The sequence below is a fragment of the Camponotus vicinus genome, unplaced genomic scaffold (genome assembly GCF_025532165.1).
Source record: "Camponotus vicinus isolate PSW18456_S1 unplaced genomic scaffold, iyCamVici1.0 SCAF_5, whole genome shotgun sequence".
Classification (NCBI taxonomy): domain Eukaryota; kingdom Metazoa; phylum Arthropoda; class Insecta; order Hymenoptera; family Formicidae; genus Camponotus; species Camponotus vicinus.
In genome coordinates, this window is record NW_028141977.1 from 11,583,519 (window position 1) to 11,602,271 (window position 18,753).

Sequence of the window (18,753 nt, forward strand, 5' to 3'; positions counted from 1 at the left end):
TTAGTTAATACTTTTGGATTAACCTATCAGGTATGTAAAAGGGACCGGAAAAATCGGGGCTTACGAAGAAAGAAAATAAAATTGTTCTCATCTAAAAAGGGTCATTGAAACTTTTAAAATATGTTCTTTCCTTCCCTTTACCTTCTCATCGGGTTATCCTGTTCTTGATTTTACTTTAGTTTGAAGTTTGTAAGTAGAATAATCTAGGTTTCAGAATAAAAAATATAATCTCTGTCTCTCGTTCATTTTTTTAAGATAGGGATGTAAATGACGGACATAATGGAAACAAGCGATTATTAAAAACATGAAACACGAATAATAATAATAAAACTATTAAAATATCCTATAACAAACGTTAATCTCGCTAAATGATACACGATAATATCCTATATCCGCTCATGCCCCTATTTATTATTACATGTAATATTATACGCGATTTCTATTCCAATTATGAGCTAATAACTATAATATTTACGTACACAGCGATAGAAACAAATATTAATCCCGTCGCCGGTTGTCGACGGTCCGTAAACAATAATTCGTGTCCCTGTGCAAAATTAATTTTTACGACCGCGTCGATTAAACGGCATCGCCGTTGCCGGTCGAACGCATGCGGACGACAGTGGGGAATGGCGGGCTAATGATTCATCAATTCCAATTCCGATGATTTACACGCCTGCGAAATTACGCTCGGGCGTTTTACCGCGAAGAAATACGATGGGTCTGGTAATCATCGTGCGAGCACGATGTATCAAGCCTCGTTCAATCGGCCGGCCTTTTTTTGCCATCCCTCGTGACGATCCCCGTGAGCACGTTATTGCGAGGGTTGACGATGGTGCGTCGAGAGTGCACGATCATCGAGCCGCCTGCTGCATTATTTCCGACATAATCGCATTCGTTCGCGGTTTATTGGCTCGTCGTTAAATCGATATATCGGGCGTGCGCGAAAGGATAACTGGCTAAATGAGTTCTTCCGGTGGAAATTCGTCCATCCACAAAATTTGTCACTTATTCAACCGATTTAAGAGCTCGTTGACAGCCTTTATTTATGCACAAAAGGATGCTGAAGCAATAAAAAAGATTAAACGAGTATCACTTTAAATGTAACATGTACAAGAAAGTAATAAACGCATAAGGAGCTAAAATTGAACAATTGTAAAAACAAATATACGTGTATTGTACATTCATGTTATGCGACGTGGTTTATTTGATGATAGTACACTGAGATATTTAAATAAATATACGCTACTCGTCGCGCAATACATTCCATTCGCATGAAACCACAGTAGTAGTACCCTTTTTAATCACCGTGAGCACTGATGCTAAAAGCGATGCTCGACGAGACAGTTATCGAGCTATTCAGCCTGTCGTGGGTGGTAACGCAGGTAACGCAGATCCAGTAAATCCCCGTGCAAAATCGATATGTGTAAAATCGGCGGCGCCAGTCTCGCGTGTTTCGATTTATGTGCCATGTTTTCGTTTCCATCCCCGCGATACAATGGTGGCGATGAAATGGATCAACGCGCGTTGCGGATGAATACTCTGCGGCGTCGCATGAAATGGAATTTACACAAGTTTTAATTGCCGCCGCGCAAGACGGAAAATCTCTTTCGCGAAGTCAAGCTAACGGAGAGAGTAGTTGCTGCCAGTAGCGTCGGTGCTCGAAGAGCGCGCGCACAAGTGTTTTCACCCCTCGAGCATTTTGATTCGACTCGACATACAACTCGTCGTCGTCGTCGTCGTCGTTCCTTTATATATCGCGTTCCCTCTCGTAATTTACAACCTCCTCGCGAGGAGCGCTCTTTCCGTCTCTCTCTTTTTCTCTATCTTCTTTTCTCTTTAGCGACGAAGTCAATCTCTGGAACTTTGCTGACGTTTCTGTTTTATTGGACGCAATCTGTATTTACGAGCCGGCTCTGACGATGGACCATTTTATTCCATCGCTATTACATTGTCGCTGTGCATTGCGGTAGGTTATTGGCGTGATCGATGGAAGTTGTCACCAATTTCATCGCTGAAAGCTGTATTGACTCGCCTTCTCTTCTTTGATGTGTTATTTATGTATTATTTTATATAAATTTTAGAATATGAAATATTATATTAAAGCAAAATTTAAATGAATTCGAAAATAATCCGATATAAAGAAATGAATCATGCAGTTATTAATATTATGTAGTTAATAAAATTTCCATCGACGAGAGACCAGCAGTTTCGTGACTATAAGCGAAAAAAGTATATTGTAAATTATCGATTGATTATCGATCAAAAGAATCGATCAATCCGCTATTTACAGAACCATCGTTGCGAAGAGGGAGTCCATTGAAAAATTCTTTTCGAGCGAGCATCGAATTCGCGAGCGAAATCGACCGCGCTTCTCTCGCATCGGTAATGCTTGAAGGTTTGTGCCACGACTTTTCCAGGATAGAAGTATCGGCCGGAAATCTGAGGCTGCGGAGCCTTTCAAGGGGAGTATCGAGGCCACAAACTGAAGATCCGAAGAAAAAGAAATCGGTCACTTATCGAACGTTCCTTGCGAATGGTTTTCATCCGTAAATCACCGAAACTTCTTTTCACATCTAAAAAGTTCCATTATCGCCGGATATCAAATCCGATTGCATCCCTGGAATAATACCTCGGTCACTTGCGTGTACAGAGTGAAACACTCGTGGGAAAGATGCAGATGCTAGTACGAGGAATTTTTTTATCGAGAAAGATTTCGATGTAAGATTCAATGGTAAATATTATTATTTGAAAGAGCACGGAAGAGATAACGCGAACTTCAATCGAGTCAAGAGGATTCTGTACAGGAAGAGAAATCAAATTGAACCGAGATATCTACTGGGGGAAATTTCTATCTTAAGATTTTGTATAATCAAGCTGCAAAGTGGTTGCAAAATAAAATCCTTGAATAGCCGACGGTGAAATTAATATCATCTTTTATCGTCGAAGCTGGATCGTTGAAGACGAGCTATCGAAGCTCCCGTTTCGAACGTAGTCGTCGACAGATTGACAGGAGTGAACCCATTCAGTCAGACTCAGACTCGACAGGAATTGATAACGAGCCGCTGCTTGAATGCAAGCAGTCACTCAAGCCTGCGTGAGGATTTCATTTTAGCTAAATCCTCCGACTATTCGACCGCAAAAGCAGGATCCAAGTATGCCTGATATTCCGTCGTCTCTGCGATGGGGTCAAGCGAATCCTTTTTCTCGCAGCGATTTCGTGACGCAAGCACAATCCAAGAAAAGACCGCATCTGAATACTCAACTAAAAAACTACGTTCCGCTTGCAAACACCGTGTAATCTCGTAGAGAGTAAAGGAGATACGAAGAAAAGAGGTTGAAGTCTACGTCCGTTGTATCGAGCGCTCTTCTACTTCTCCTCCCTCTTCTCCGCCTGTTCTCTTTCTCGCCAATGCTAGGGATGAACACCGAGTGAAATTCACTCATGCGTAAGGGGTGAGACGACCGCGAAACCGGAATTGCCGTCCCGATGGGACAGAATCGCGTTTCCAGTGCGACGTTATCGAGAGAAGAAGAACGTCAGCCTCGCGTAATTCGATGGACCACCACCAGACGGAATCCGGCAGAGGAAGAAATGGCAGAAGTCGCCGGGGACGTTATCTGGGAACGGAACTCGATCGTTGAAAGTTGGATGAGCGAGGCGTAGCCACGGCTTGGAAATGAAAATGGCGATTATTGGGATAGTTCCTGGGAAATATGCGAGGATCGCATTTCGGGGACGTCTTTTATACTTTTATAGAAGTATTACCGTCATCGGAGTGTGCCCGGGACCAATCGCTTAGCTTCCTCCCGTATTAAGGCTGTATCGATCATCTTCGTCCTCCTCGTTCGTCGATATTCGAAAGAACTGGTGCCTTGGTTGATTTTTCTTGATATTTGCACGAGATTGGAAATCGAAGATGTCTTTTTTCATTACTTGGAGAAGCGAATTATAAATTAGAAGACTTCCGCGTCGGCTATTTTCCTTCCAATCGGATAATTGCTGTCTAATTGATAACGCTCATCAAGAAACGAATAAAATAAATCGTAAGCAAATAGGAAAATCTGCGGATGTTGGTCGTCTAGCACTTGCAATTTGCATAAGGATTAAGTCAACAGAAGGAATTAATTTTCCATTGTTTATAAGGATCTTTGAAATTATTCAGTGATTTCAAATCTTCATTTCAATATCTTCATTTCGAATGGTTTAATATAAAATTAAATAATAGTTTTCCTTTTTAGTATAAATGTAAAATTCATATTAATCGCGCGAATGCGCTATCATTTCACAATACTAAATACACTAACTTATCGACATTTATCGAGCAGCCTTCAAGGAGAACGGTGCCTTGCTCATTCGCTCAATTTTCAGTGATTCGTAAGTCGAACTCTGTATGTCTGAGAACGGAAAGAGAAAGAAAAATTTCTGACCGCTCGCTGGATATTCTTTTATTCTTAAGATGCGGTACGAGCTCATCCTGGTAAATCGTCTGTGAAAAATGCGAAGTGCTGGCCATAGAACGCGCTCTTCCTATCTCAGACAAGAAATGTTCATAGAACGCGGATCTTAATTTCTACGGATGAAATTGTCGGGAGGTAAAATCGATGAGATGTGACTGAATTCACCCTTCGATGCGATCGATTTCTGACTATTTCGGAACGAACGTCGAATTGAATTGTATATCGCTGTAACGCGACAACATCGACGTTGAGGCGACAACAGGAACCGTGAATCTAGGTCAGAGAAGAGGACACTAAACAACAAACATCGGAAACTCTCTGCCAACGCGAACATAGAAGTCACTCTTGAGAAACAGTAAAGCTCGTTGAGTGAATAATTATTAGTATTCAGCGAACTACGAAATTAAACGAAACTTTGATTCAAATCTAGAACACACGAAATAATCGCTTTGAGGATAACGAAGAACGATCCACTGCCAAAGAGAGCTTAGTAATTCTATACATCGCAAAGTCTCATCAGGAAGCCGCGAAAAGAAAAAACGCTGTAATAAAACGCAGCTTGAGAAAAATACATCTTCGCGCGTGCTTGCTTAATTACGATCGCAATCCTGCAAAAATAGGTGCGCGTTAAAAAAACGGGAGAAAGTAGATAGAAAGAAGAAAGAGAGGTAGACAAATCCGCACCGAAGTCGATGATATGTGTCGCGCTGGCTCCCGAAGCCTCGATGACCTTGACCCCGCGAGCATGAAGCACCCATCGAGGTCAGCGGGTCTCGAGGTTGCTATGGCACTCTTCGGCATGGTTTGGCTGCTGCGCGTCCAGTCTGAGATGCGTCGTTGCTCGAAATGTCGGCACGAAGAGATGCTTGCTCAGCAGCAGCAGCATCAGCAGCAAGTGCAGCAGCAGCAGCAGCAGCAGCACCATCATCATCATCATCATCATCATCAGCATCACCAACAACAACATACTTTATCGCAGACCACTAGTCTGCTGCAGACGATGTCCGACGACGGTGTTAGCTCTTCCGCCAACACTCTGTTTACGTTGGACACTCCTGGAGCGGCTGGTCCGGCCGGAAGTTACTGCGAAGTACATGGATACGTTCAGGCGAAAGAAGGTAGAGTGCTTTCATGTCTTATAATTTATCGTTCTTGTCAGAGTGAGTTTATTTCTGTTAAGTAAAATTTTATGTATGCTAAAAATTTTTTAGTATAGTAGAATACAGAATAACGCGTATATAAGATAAGAGAAAAATATTTATACTTTGATTTTCTTTCAAACTGTCAATCGCGTATCATATGCATTATACTTATCGTTACCGACATGCGCCTATATCGAATATTCTTTGAAAAGTCGATCATTGATCGCTCGAATGTGAGCTTCGCGTTAAAGTTCCAGGTCCCTTAGGGAACGGAGTCGAGAACGAGCAAAGATACGAAACTTTTATAGAGAAATTGTGCGAAATATAGCGGGCGTTGTACGGCTTTTATTGTTCGTGCGGCGAAAACAGCGGCGCACGATAATGGGAGAAATGGTTTCAAGCAAAGAAAAACAAACAGTCTCAACCATTCTTCGCATTTGCTTAAAATATGATTAAATAAAGATCTCTGAAATAAAGATACCGTGAAATATGATATGAAACACATTGCGGTGATAAATAATGGAGATTATCCTCACAATTACGACGTCACGTCGGTACACAAGTAAAAAGCTTTTTTTGCCATTTTTATTTTTACTAGACCATCCCGAAGCGCACGACCTACTTTGATTCTAGTCAGTTCTACGCCATAAATTCAAAAAGTTTTGTTACGCCTCCGTTTTCCGATCTTGTTCCGGTAATGCGACTCCGGCGTATTGCAAGAATAGAAGAAAACGTTTTGCGAGTATCTGTCGTGATAGAGTTAAAACGCAAAACTCGGTCGTTTAGGAAACATTATCGACAAGACAGTGACAGATGACGGCGCGCACGTGCGTTTTAGAACGACATTATTGCGCGAATAATGAAGAGGGACTCGTGTGAAAAGTGGTACAGACCGATCAGCATTGTTACGCAGTGATAACGACTGTTGCGAATCGGATGAAACTTCCGTTCGTTGGGCATAAAGAGAGTTTTCCACGAGCTGTTATATTTATCAACGCCCTTCATCTGCCGGTCGCGGCTACATGACGAGTTGCTGAAGGAGTTTATTATGCATTTATATGCGACGCCCTCGTTATCTCGCGGACAGCACAGCGCGAGAATGCGTCCCTTTTCTGTTCTCTTACGATTAAATAATGCGAAGCGAAGAATCATACTGAAGCTATCATTAGCCCGGCGATGAAATGTGTCGGAATTGCGCCAGATGTTCCTCGTTTCGCGAAACGCGAATGTCAACGGTTTCTCATTACAGCAGCTTCTGGCTGGAAAATATTGCAAGATAGCGTGCGGGATGCTAATGCACCCGCGAGACGCAGTTTAACAGATGAGCAAATTGTTTTCGGTTATTGTAGCAGATAAACGAACAGTCGTTCTTAACTCCCAGCATTCACAGCTGAGGCTTAGAGAATACAACCGTTTCGAGTATGTACATTAGCAGACGCTTAACGGTGGCGAAAATTACTTGCTGTTATGTTAATATTCGCGCGAACATTTAACAAGAGCTAGTCTACAGTATGGAAGGGTTAATTGTATCTACGTACGTATACGTACATTTTCCATGCTTATTACAGCATCTACAAAATGAGCTAAATAAATAAAATGAGCTAATTACGATTAAAATTAAGACTTAATTATTGGACAAAAGTTTGAAGAGAGTGTATTAACTGAAAATTCGTCCTATTCTATAATAGTGTTTTTATCTCTTATCAGAGTGAAACACTTATTTTATTAAAGAAAATAAAATAAAGTAAAAAAATACACGTGCTGTGCGAATGCAGTTTCATCGTCGCGATTTCGACGAGAGAAAAAGGAACCGAATAGAGTACGAGTTGAAACAAATGAGCCAGAGGCTGGGCAAAAATTTTATCCTTCTTGGATAATCATCTCATTCGCGCACCAAAGCGCTTTTACGCGTCTGTTGTGCTGCGACATAACTAAAATTCGTCGAGCTTTCCCGGTGGAAACAAAGAAGAGCGACTGGCGAGGGAGAAGAGGGAAAAGCCTCTTGCTTGGGTTTGTCCCCTTTCTCTCTCTTCGTTCGGCATTTATCTGTGGACGCACCCACATCAGCCAACTCTATTCGCACACGTACACATATCACGTACGACCTAGTTATGAAATAGTTTTGCTTGCGCGCGACGTAACGGCGACTCGGCGGTATCGCGCTTTAAAGCTGAAAGCATGTTCGTGTTGTGTGTGAGTGGTGGTCGCCGTATTGTTTCGAGTTTATTATCTTCCACTCAGTCTGCGACTGTCCCGCGAGGGGGACGCGAAAAGGTTAGATAAAATGGCGGAAGGACCGATTGAGAGAGTAAAGCACGGAAGGCAAGGAAGACTGGAAAAAAGTTTCGGACTTTCGCGATAATAACGCCAGGGACGCTTCGAGACTGCAGGAACGCAATCTTTCTGTACAATACGCGAGTCTGTAACCAAACATAATTCAGATAATACGTGATGTTTCGAAATTGATTTTTTTTTTCAAATTTATTATTTTCCTTCTGGATTGAGGATCCTTCTGATTAGAGGATGAGTTCGATGATGTAAAAAAATTGTATTGTAAAAACAAATAAGAAAATTTTTTTCTAATATTTGAAATATGAAGTATTTAACTTTACTCAATTTACGATACTTTTCTTCGGTGGAAATTTTTGCATTTGAAAGTGGTTGGCAAATCTTTCAAAATGTGAAAAAAAACTCCTAGTCAGCTGCCACAATTAAGCGATTATAACGGACAAGAGTGGTCCATATGCTCTTTCGTAATTCTGAATATATTCAGCATACGTCATTTCGCGAAAATAAAGGTAGTTAGGCGAACCTACGTCCAGCGCTATGCTGTACTAATGAGCATAATTAAAAAAGTCTGCTTCTGAAACCTGTCAACGTGCGCTCTACATACGTGACGTGTTATATTAAAAGAGAATTTCATGTGTCTGCGAAATAATGACGCATTCTTCACTCTACTCTCATTAAGGCATAAAAATTAATTTAAATTTAAACTATTTTCCAGTAGATTAATTCGAAATCAATTATTTATAAAATTGAACATGATGCGTATGAAAAATTCCTTGCATATTGTGAACAGGAAAGAACGAGCATATTTCTTATTTGACGTAGGTTTAAACAATTTTTTAAATAATATTATTTAATATTATTTTTAAAATATAAGATAAAATAATATTATTTTTCACTTCTTTGCAAAGAAATTTTAATTGATCAAAAAATCGAAAAGATAACAATCTGAAATTAATATAATTAAAAATGATCGATATATTTATTGCAATTTCTTATTATTTATGAATAAAGAACAATTTTGTTGCACATTTAATTTCGAGATTCTTGGAAAAGTTGGAAACACTGTGAAAGCTATTTCAGTACTTTTAGCCGAAGAACAAAGGTTGCACCGATTTCATACGTCTGTCTCAGTTTTAATTTCCACGCTGTCCTATATGCATGCTACAAATAAAATGTTTAAAATTCCTTGTATATTGCAAACAGGAAAAAACGAGTATATTTTTTATTTGAAGTAGGTTTAAGCAATTTTTTAAATAATATTATTTAATATTATTTAATATTTTTTTAATATTATCTAATATTTTTAAAATATAAGATAAAATAATATTATTTTTTACTTCTTTGCAAAGAAATTTTAATTACTCATCTGGTGACAAAATAGAAACATTTTTTCAGATTTTCTGCAACGAACGAGATATTGAAATCTCCTTGTATATAATCACCTTAAGCTAACTTTTTCAATTACTGATGTGCAATTAACCATATAATATTTGTTTATTATAATATTCTGTATAATCTGTTTCCGATTCTTCACGTATGAATATCAAATTCACGATAGACGATAGTGATTCCTATGCGATTCCGTAAATTGCAAGTACTTAAAAAATTGCACACTTTCGAAGAACATTAAACGCGTGGCAGCCATTATTCGTTGCTGTTCAAATAAAATGTGCAGGTAATAGTCGAAAGAAATCCATTGAGAAGAGCAATTTGCGAGCCATCCTCAATAGATCCGCAGAGAATTTCTATCCCAAAAGTTATAATTTCATATTTGAAAACTTTTACCTTTTGAGTCTTATCCAAACTACATGTTTCATAAACCTTCTCGAAAAATCTGTGATGGTTTGCATCTTATAAACTTCAAAAACGCATTTTATATTACAGTTATAAATTAAAATATGTGTAAATAAATGTAAAAATAAATATCATAATACATTATTCTAATTATTTTTAAATGTTTGTCTAGAATTATTATCGTTATTTTATGTTGTTAAGGTTATTTTTTTAATTATGTAGAAAAAAAAATCGCTGGTACTCTTCGAAATTAATTAAATCTTATATGCATTTAATTATGCTGCATACACTGTGCAGGTAAACAACGCATTTTTTAATGAATCTCATATTACATTAAAATATTACGAATTTCGTTACTGTAACATAAAACTATCACAGGTTACTGTAGATCTTGCGAAGATTTTTATATTTCTTATTTACTACAAAAGATTATTTTCTCTCAATATGTTTCATATATACAGCTTTTCATTATCTTTCTTTTTTTCTTTTTAATCTTCAATTCTTTTTAATTTCTTCTTTTAAATTTCCATTAATTTTATTAATTTGGAGCCGCGTCAGTTTTTTAATAAAATTGTCGGAACGTCAAGATTATAGTTAATTTAGAGTAAATTTAAAAATCATTCTAAGATATAATTTTAGCCTTTTTCAAATCTAAATTTATACTAGTTTTGGTTTACCAAGATATTGTAAAATATAAAATTATAAAATAGGAAGTTTGATAAGATTTAGATTAAAGAGAAATCGATGCTCATCTGAAGAAATCCAGCAGCTGATGAAAGACGGCACGATGGAAAATGCGATGTATGTTGTATTTCATCATGTCGAACAAGTACAGTGAGCTCTATTCATCGCTTACGAAACTAACTGCACCAATTAATTCTCTCTCTCTCTCTCTCTCTCTCTCTATATATATATATATATATATATATATATATATATATATATAACTTTCTTTCCTTCTCTACAAAGCAATTAGCAGCACTTGTTCGACGCTTGCCATTACTCTCACGAACAAATTCGCACTGTCTTGTTGAACATCGCAGGACCCAAGGGCTACATTCATGTGCGGTCGACCATTATAAAGGACAATCTCTTGTTGCAATCTTTTTTTAGCTGCCCCGGCCGTTTTCTGCTCTAATTTCAAGACTTTTCAATAATGAACTTAAGTAAAGCGACATTTTACTCGACTTACTCTTTTTTTAATAGTGTTACTGATCATTTTTTTTCACGAGTTATGATGCAAATACGATATTCATGAATTATTGCTCTATGATGCAAATACGATATTCATGAATTATTGCACAAATATAATACATGAATGTACTTATTATATAATTACAAAAAAAATACAGACATAATTATACGAATTTTCCAAGTGGGAGCGATCTAGTGGAAATGTATAAGATAGAATCCGACTAATTATTCACATCCGCGTAATAGGTTCTACGTATCATATTAATTTGGGTACGAACGACCAGATTTGCCTTTCATTCGATGAATTCCGTGCAATGTTACGCTCGCATGAACGGCGTTTCAGACTGAATGGATAATTAGCATTAATGAAGACGTCAGCGTTTTCATATGAATATCACGAGTGTAACAGTTAGAGCAATAATATTATAGTTAACCGCGTTATTCCAAGCAATATGCCTGGCACGCATAAATATATGTTATATGAATATGATATAACTTGAATTACTCATCTATAATTATGTCAAAATATTATTTGATTGACTTTGAAATTATTATATTTAAACTGTTATATTAATTTCCTGACTAAAACACACACAACAAATTGTACTATTTTCTCTTTCTTTTTCTCGATTAGAGAAATGAAAAAATTCTTCTCTATTGCATCAGAAAAGCATTTTCTTCTTCTACTTGAAAATTAAGTTAATAATTTCTGATATTATTGAACGCTAAAAATACTTAAATTATATATAAAATGAATATACTTAAATTATATATAAAATGAAAGCGTATTATAAAGTAATATTCTTTTCCGGATTACTTGCAATTTTGTTACATTTATATTCTCTCAACCACGGCAGATATTAACAACATGCATTACGCTGCACTCGGTGCATCATCAAGAAGAAGATAATGCAACGAAATATACACGGTGGCATTGCAATTATTTCTGAAATGTACGAATACAAGCATATCAAAGAGAGATGAAAAATATCGTGAAAATTGTTTTTTGGTTTTATAAATTTTTTGAATAAGATTTCTTCACATTGTTGAATAAAAAAATATAAAATTATGGAATCGCTTAAATTAAAATAAATACATGTGTGTATGTGCGCAATTGGAAATTACCCATCACCGTAAAAAAAATGTTATTCTTATATCAAGTGATGCGAAAATGTATTAGTCTCGATTCATTTCGCTTTATCAGAACATCGGCATTATGTTGCCCGCCATTCCATGCGCAAGACGATGTAGCTGAGCGAGAATAACTGGAATCGCGAAACGCAATGAACGACGAAAGCTACGAATGCAGCTCCAGTAGAGTTCGGCTCGCGGAATTGGAAGAAACGAAGTCGATGCAATCCCACTAATGTTCCTGTTAGAATCGTGTCTACACGATCGGCTCGGCCACGATCTATAATGCGTTTCTGGCATTCCCTTAAATGCAATGATGCATCATTCATCAGCCATTCGATCGGCGCACGATCGCTGACTCGCATCTCTCATGACACATCCATCACTGGGGATGATTATCAACTGATGAAATTATTGATATCTCCTGTGACGAGTTAATGTAATCTAAATTTTCTTTTCTCTTTCGACAATTTTATTCCATCACGAGATAAAATGCTGTGCAAGTTTTGACGATATAAATTGCGGGAATTACTAACTGAAAAATATATTGTGCTAAAATCAATGGCGTGATAGATGCGGGAATCGTGTTTATTCTACTTACATCTCGCTAACAATACTCATAGACAATGGAAGAAGTAGCGCGATACGATTCCCTTTTTCCCTCTCTCTCTCTATTTCTTCCTCTCGCTCTCTGTCTGCTCTCACATGGAGGAAAACCAACCCGTACAATGAAATTTCTTGCACAATACCCTGGTAGCACTGCGTGTAGCGGACAACAATGCATTTCTGACGCTGCCATCTCGGCTCGAGCACCCAGGTTCGACTAGTGTCACGTAGGAAACTCGATTTTCTCACGATTAAGTAGCTATTATTATACGTTATGACTCCTGCGAGATCCCAACTTCCTGTGCCAGACGGTCCTTCGACAGAACCGCCACATAATAGTAATTACGCCAACCTGAGAATATGACGTTAGCGGAAATCCCATCTCTCTTCCTATGAAATTTCTACGGCCTTCTGATCGATTGAATGTTCGCGTGGATTAAAGGTGGGGGCGGCATTATTAATTCAGAGATTATTGAAACTATTTTCTCCGTCTACCTTAACATTTTTACATAATTCATATTCTACGTACGGATATAACCTTGTATATTTTTCGCGCAAAAGCATTTTTGCGCTCTGTATTATGTTGTCAACTCTGAATTTGATTTATGAATCTTCCAGTTTCCTTCAAATTACTTCGTCAATCCCGTGACAGGCAATTTGCCTGTCGAACATTAATCGTCGACCTGTTGTGTTTTAAAATTATATTCCATACCTCTTAATTTTTCCGTAATCGAAGAAACAAAATACGAATGAGGAAACAAATACCGCCCGCAAATTTAGAGCAATTAAAAATTTATTAATGAGGAAAAAAAACAAATAGCGACAGGTGAGACGGTTGGTGGTAATCGAATGATCGAGGAAAAATTCAATGAAGTATTAATATTGCATCGGCGGGAATAATTTCCAGTGAATAATTAGAAAACTGCGTCCACCACGATAGCGAATTCATCTTCACGGCGTTAGCTTAAACCGATTATCAGCGTCAGTCTGCGTAGCAGACCGACCAATGCCGTAGCCGGTCCGATAATAAATATATGAAAGGTTTGATAAATTGCTCTCGCGCAACCACAAACACACGCACGCGCGCACACACACACACAAATACATACACACACCAGTTTTCAGACACTACCGCCGCACGACGTCTGCCATTTATCTTATCCGATGTACTCCATCGACTATATGGAACTTGATCATTTTCGGAAGAGGAATCTTCGAGCGACAGAGCTCTTTGCGAAAGCAAGTCGAAGATTAACCGTTGCATAATTCTATTGACGTGCATCAATTTTGCGGCTCATTCAAGAAATTCAAATGTATCTCGGACGCTTGATCGATAAACTTTGTGAGAAATAAGAACAAATTGTTCCGTGTACTCTTGTAATACACATTTTCTTGATAAATCGTGACGAAACTTCCCCGTGCGACTTTGCATTATATGCACCTCATGCTTCGTGTTTTCTTCGATCTTTCATCGTGCAAAATCACGTCTTTCGTTTTTCTGAGAAGATTATCAAGAAGATTATCGTGATTAATTATTCTCCAGCGGGCGAGTTGCAGTAATCTCGATGCGAGTTTAGAAGAAATTCAGAAAATAAAAGTCAGAGACAAACAATCGCACGTGCGTTCTGCTGGTCTCATGAGACAAACCAGGATTAAAAATGAATTCTCTGTATTGTTGTTTTAATACAAGTTTCTTTTACAAGTATACTTATAGATACAATTATACACACATATATTTATATTTATGTGGCTTATATATTACACACACATATATTTATGTACGTATATATGTCCCTTGCTAATGTAGGATGTTTAATATAAAAAATCATTAATATAATAATTTATTAAAAACAGGATGATATACATCTATTTTATATAAAAGCAAATCATATCGATTGATCGTAGCTACGGTTTGTTTACCGAAGAATTGCACCATCTGAAAATTAATAAAAAAACTGAATCGAGTAGTACTTGTTAGATATATCGGAGATCAGTCGAGAAGAGAGATAAGCTGCTATTTACTACCAAATTCTGATGATATGTCAGTAATGGACAAATGGCGATTTAATTGTCGTTCGAATTAAAGTCGCGTAGATTAAACGTGTGTTGAAGACAACACGTATGTCGAAGACGTTCTTAATTCGCGAGGCCTTAAAACTTTTAAGACTCGATCGTTTATAACCTTAGGAAGTATTCAATGTGACTTCCTTGCCCGAGAAATGGCAAGGAAATAAGACGAAAATTAATGCGCGCGCCGGTCAGTCCTCTCGCTGAGAAAGATAATATTATTTGATTATAAGAGAGATGTGAATATATATTTGCGAAAAGATACTTGGAGAATAATATCTTGAAATAATTTCTCTAGAAATTCATAATTTTCATTAAGTAAGCATAAAATTATTAATTTTAAGTGGCACAAGTTTGATCATTAAATTAGATGTATCACAATATAAATATTATCATAATATAAATGTAGACGTACCTCATATTTATAATTATACTTATATTTATAATATAATAATATTTATAATAATATTTAATACGTCATTATATAATATATATTATTTTTCGATCGATCGTATATATTGAAGAAAATTAACACGCGTATGTGTGTGTGTGCATATTCAATTTAATATCCGTATTAATTATTATATTATTTCGTGCCACAAAATTTCTAATCATTGGAACCAAGTTGCAAGTAATGCAAACAAAATACAGCGCGCCGAGCAAATGTAAACATTCGTCAAATACTAATCAATACCGTTCTGTTACGTGTTACTGTGTAGCAAATTGAAAGTGAAAGCGATCATACTAATTAGGTTATAAGTATCGTATACTTAAGTAAAAAGAAGATACACATATGAAATGATTTGATTTTATCTTCTTTTTTAGTTTATTCAAGTTTCGTGTACGTAATCGTGGTTTCTAGTTGAATAGAGATACGATAATATCGAAATAATCAAACAATAGAGTTTGATTCGACCTGTAATTGCAATAGCATGTCGTATATCTACGACTAGTAGCTATGAAAGGCGGGAAAATGTCTCGCGTAGTATAATAAACGTTCGTTATGATTTTTATCAGGCTCTTTGGGAGCACCAGCGCATTAACATTCGACTTTGTCAGACTTTTGCAAGTCGAATGCCCGGTCGCGTGTTAACGAAGCGCCGGGATGTAATTAAGTCGCCAGTTGTAAAACGTACCCGGTATAGAAATGTCGGCGATGGTATTCGAATGTCTCTTGTTCCAGCTTTTTACGCCAGCTATTCGCCAACGGTCTCTTTCCACTCGTCCGTGTGCCATTCCGTTCACATAATCCGATAAACGTGATCCGCATCTTGAGCGAGAATTGGTATCGGGTCATTCGCGGTTCTGAACAAGTTCATGAGAAGAGTCGTTTCGTTGGTCAATTCGATGAACTGCCTCCGACCGTCTTCATAAATCCGCTTGTAATTAACAAAAAACCGAATAGACTATGAGCAATGCATATCTCTAATCTCAATCGAAATATTACTTGCAAATACAAAAAAGTATTTCTATTTTAAATTTATATTCGAAATAAGAATAAACCGTGCAATTACTAGATACCTAAAAGACAATTAATTTTGATTCTGAAATTATGTTTTCTCTCTCTCTGACATTTATATGATTGTTATATGTACATACATGTATAATTATATGCATATAATTATATAACTGATAGATGAAAAAAATCATCTTGTATAATTTAATTGCACAATTTTCATTTAATTTCAAATATTTAAGAAATGTTTTAATATAATATAGCTGAGACAATATTAACATGTAGTCCATGGCGTTAAAGCTACAATTTATTTCTTTAGAATAAGTTTCATGTATTTGAATTGGTAGCGAGCTTATATCGCTACCTTTTAGCAAAATTTGACTACGTAACAAAGCCATTAACCGCTATATTCAGATACGATGCTTTGCACTCAGACTCAGACGATGCCCTGCGGTCGATTGGCAATATCCAGGTCGCATTATGGCAATCTCTCTATGTTACGAAGATTAGGATGCAGTCGCATAGTTACATAAAATAGATAATAACATTAAACCCTTACAATATGTTACCAAGACACGTGAGTATTTATAATTATGTATAAAATATGTAAAATAATCAAATTATATTAACTTTAACATTTATTTTTCTATGAAATATACAAAAGGATGTCATGTTTTATTAAATATTTGAAATCGTGCAATGTTATTTTTCTATTTTGTGCTTTTATAATTTTTATTTAACAGTGAAATAGCGTATTAATAAAAAAATGTGTTTCTTTGTCTATGTTATTCAATGCAGATGAAATAACACAATAAAAATTAGTTCAAAATAATAACTTAATTGCTAAATGACGAAAATGGCAAATAAGAACCGAGGCACAATAACTAGAGCAAAAAGAACAAAAAATTTTTTCTTTTTTTCCTTTTTCCTATTACAAAATATTCAATTTCGTTACAAAATGTAAATTAAGTACGGATGTTTCGTACCATGTTTTATTCCTTCTTCAGCATAATAATGTTCATATTAAAAGAATGTCAAAAAATAGTCCAAAACGTTCTTAATTTACATTTTGTAACGAAATTGAATATTTTATAATATATTGATAAATGAAAAAAGAGAAAAATTTTTGTTTTGCTTTAATTACAGCCTCTTGGATCTTATTTGCCATCACCACAGTAATTGTTAATTCTTTAGTATCTTTCTTGCGTATAATTACAATCACAAATCTAATCAGTTAAGCTCATTACAAATCTCACGGTAGCAAATTTAGATCAATGTGTAGATCAATATGTATATTGCATCTGTATGCGAGTATATAATACGCTAATCTGCATATCTGCCACAATGCCCTGAATTCTCCGCTTGATTGAAACAAAAAAATTAAAACTCTTGTTCAATAATGTATAAATAAATAATGTGTGCTTAAAAATAATTTTATATATATATATCTTTTACATTTATTATTCATATTTTGAAACATATTATACAGAATATATGAAATTATATGAGAGATATAATAATTTCCTAAATACACTAAAATGCAAAATTTTATAGAATTGAATCAGCAAAAATAGGAATTTACAGTTCTTTCTCAAATCTAATTGATTCCGTTGCATTTGTTCAATTTTCGCGTTTACTACTGCATTTCATATGTTCTTTTACGGTTCTTTGGAACTGCGTAGCATATAAATGATTCTGGCGAGCTGTGAAAATAAATGTTTGCTGATCGCTGTAAGCGATTTACCGTATGCAACAGAATTTTCGTTCTATCCGGTCGTACCGCAAGTGATTTAACTGCGCGCTACGTGCTGCACCGCGCGCGTAGTTTTACGGTGAACATTTCACGCGATATCCGACGAAGCTATGCGAACCTCACCGCGATTCTCTCGCACGGCTTCATTCTATCTGAAACTCGCAATGCAAAATTGCATTAGTGATGGATAGATTGAATGATCCTTTTAATGGTCGCGCGATAGTCCGAAACTGATATCTGAAGATTTCCGTACGATCCAAGAGTTTTTTTCAGAATAAACGATGGCAGACAATGATGTGTAAAAGGAAATAAAATTATGTCATAACACATTCATAATGACGCAAAATTAAACCCATAAAATTATAAATATTTAAATGTATTAATTATTAAATTTTTTTTATATAGATTATCTCTTATCTAAAAGGATAGAATCTTTTTAATATGTAGAAGATAATGTAAGCTATTCGAACATGACTGTAACATAAATGGAAAAAAGATTATTATTTTCGGCGATGTAAAAATAATACCAAATGAAAAATTTGCAAATTATTTAATCTATTATTCAGTCGTCGAAAATGAGTAATTACTTCATCTTTCTAAGAAGATACCTATCTCATTTCTATCCCAAAGCATATTTCGCTGATATCCTGCGAGTTTCTCGCGTGCTTGAATATAATTAGTCGTGCTCGTGAAATTTTGCGATCCTGTCAAGTCGAGTGCATTAAGATTTACCTCGCGCAAAATCAAGCGTCATTTCTATCAAGTTTGCAGGATCAATAATTGGAAAGGATGCGCGACTAAGAATGTGGAGAGCGAGACACGGCATAATTCGATGAACGGTCGAGCCGGGAATAATTCCG

The 18,753-nt window shown here is 36.3% G+C and overlaps 1 protein-coding gene and 1 long non-coding RNA gene across 14 annotated transcripts in view; one reads left to right on the forward strand and one right to left on the reverse strand.

Annotated features, from left to right (window-relative positions):
- Dlg1 (MAGUK family member discs large 1) overlaps window positions 1–18,753 on the forward strand; it is a 276,280-nt gene that overhangs the window by 21,820 nt on the left and 235,707 nt on the right. For 4 of the 12 annotated variants that reach the window (XM_083099762.1, XM_083099761.1, XM_083099760.1 and 1 more), the window contains exon 1: window positions 4,181–5,579. The exons of 1 other annotated variant lie outside the window; for it this stretch is intronic. In XM_083099762.1, the coding sequence (XP_082955888.1) occupies window positions 5,159–5,579 (421 nt within the window). In that variant the 5' untranslated portion in view covers window positions 4,181–5,158. Of the gene's footprint in view, window positions 1–4,178; window positions 5,580–18,753 lie in introns of those variants that run through there. 7 more of the 12 variants (XM_083099764.1, XM_083099769.1, XM_083099766.1 and 4 more) reach the window with 5 other exon arrangements.
- The window catches only part of LOC145971760 (uncharacterized), a 152,343-nt gene that overhangs the window by 21,535 nt on the left and 112,055 nt on the right, over window positions 1–18,753 (reverse strand). The window contains exon 4 of one of the 2 annotated variants that reach the window (XR_014438969.1): window positions 4,305–5,544. The exons of the other annotated variant lie outside the window; for it this stretch is intronic. This is a non-coding gene — a long non-coding RNA (uncharacterized LOC145971760). Of the gene's footprint in view, window positions 1–4,304; window positions 5,545–18,753 lie in introns of those variants that run through there. 2 annotated transcript variants of the gene reach the window in all.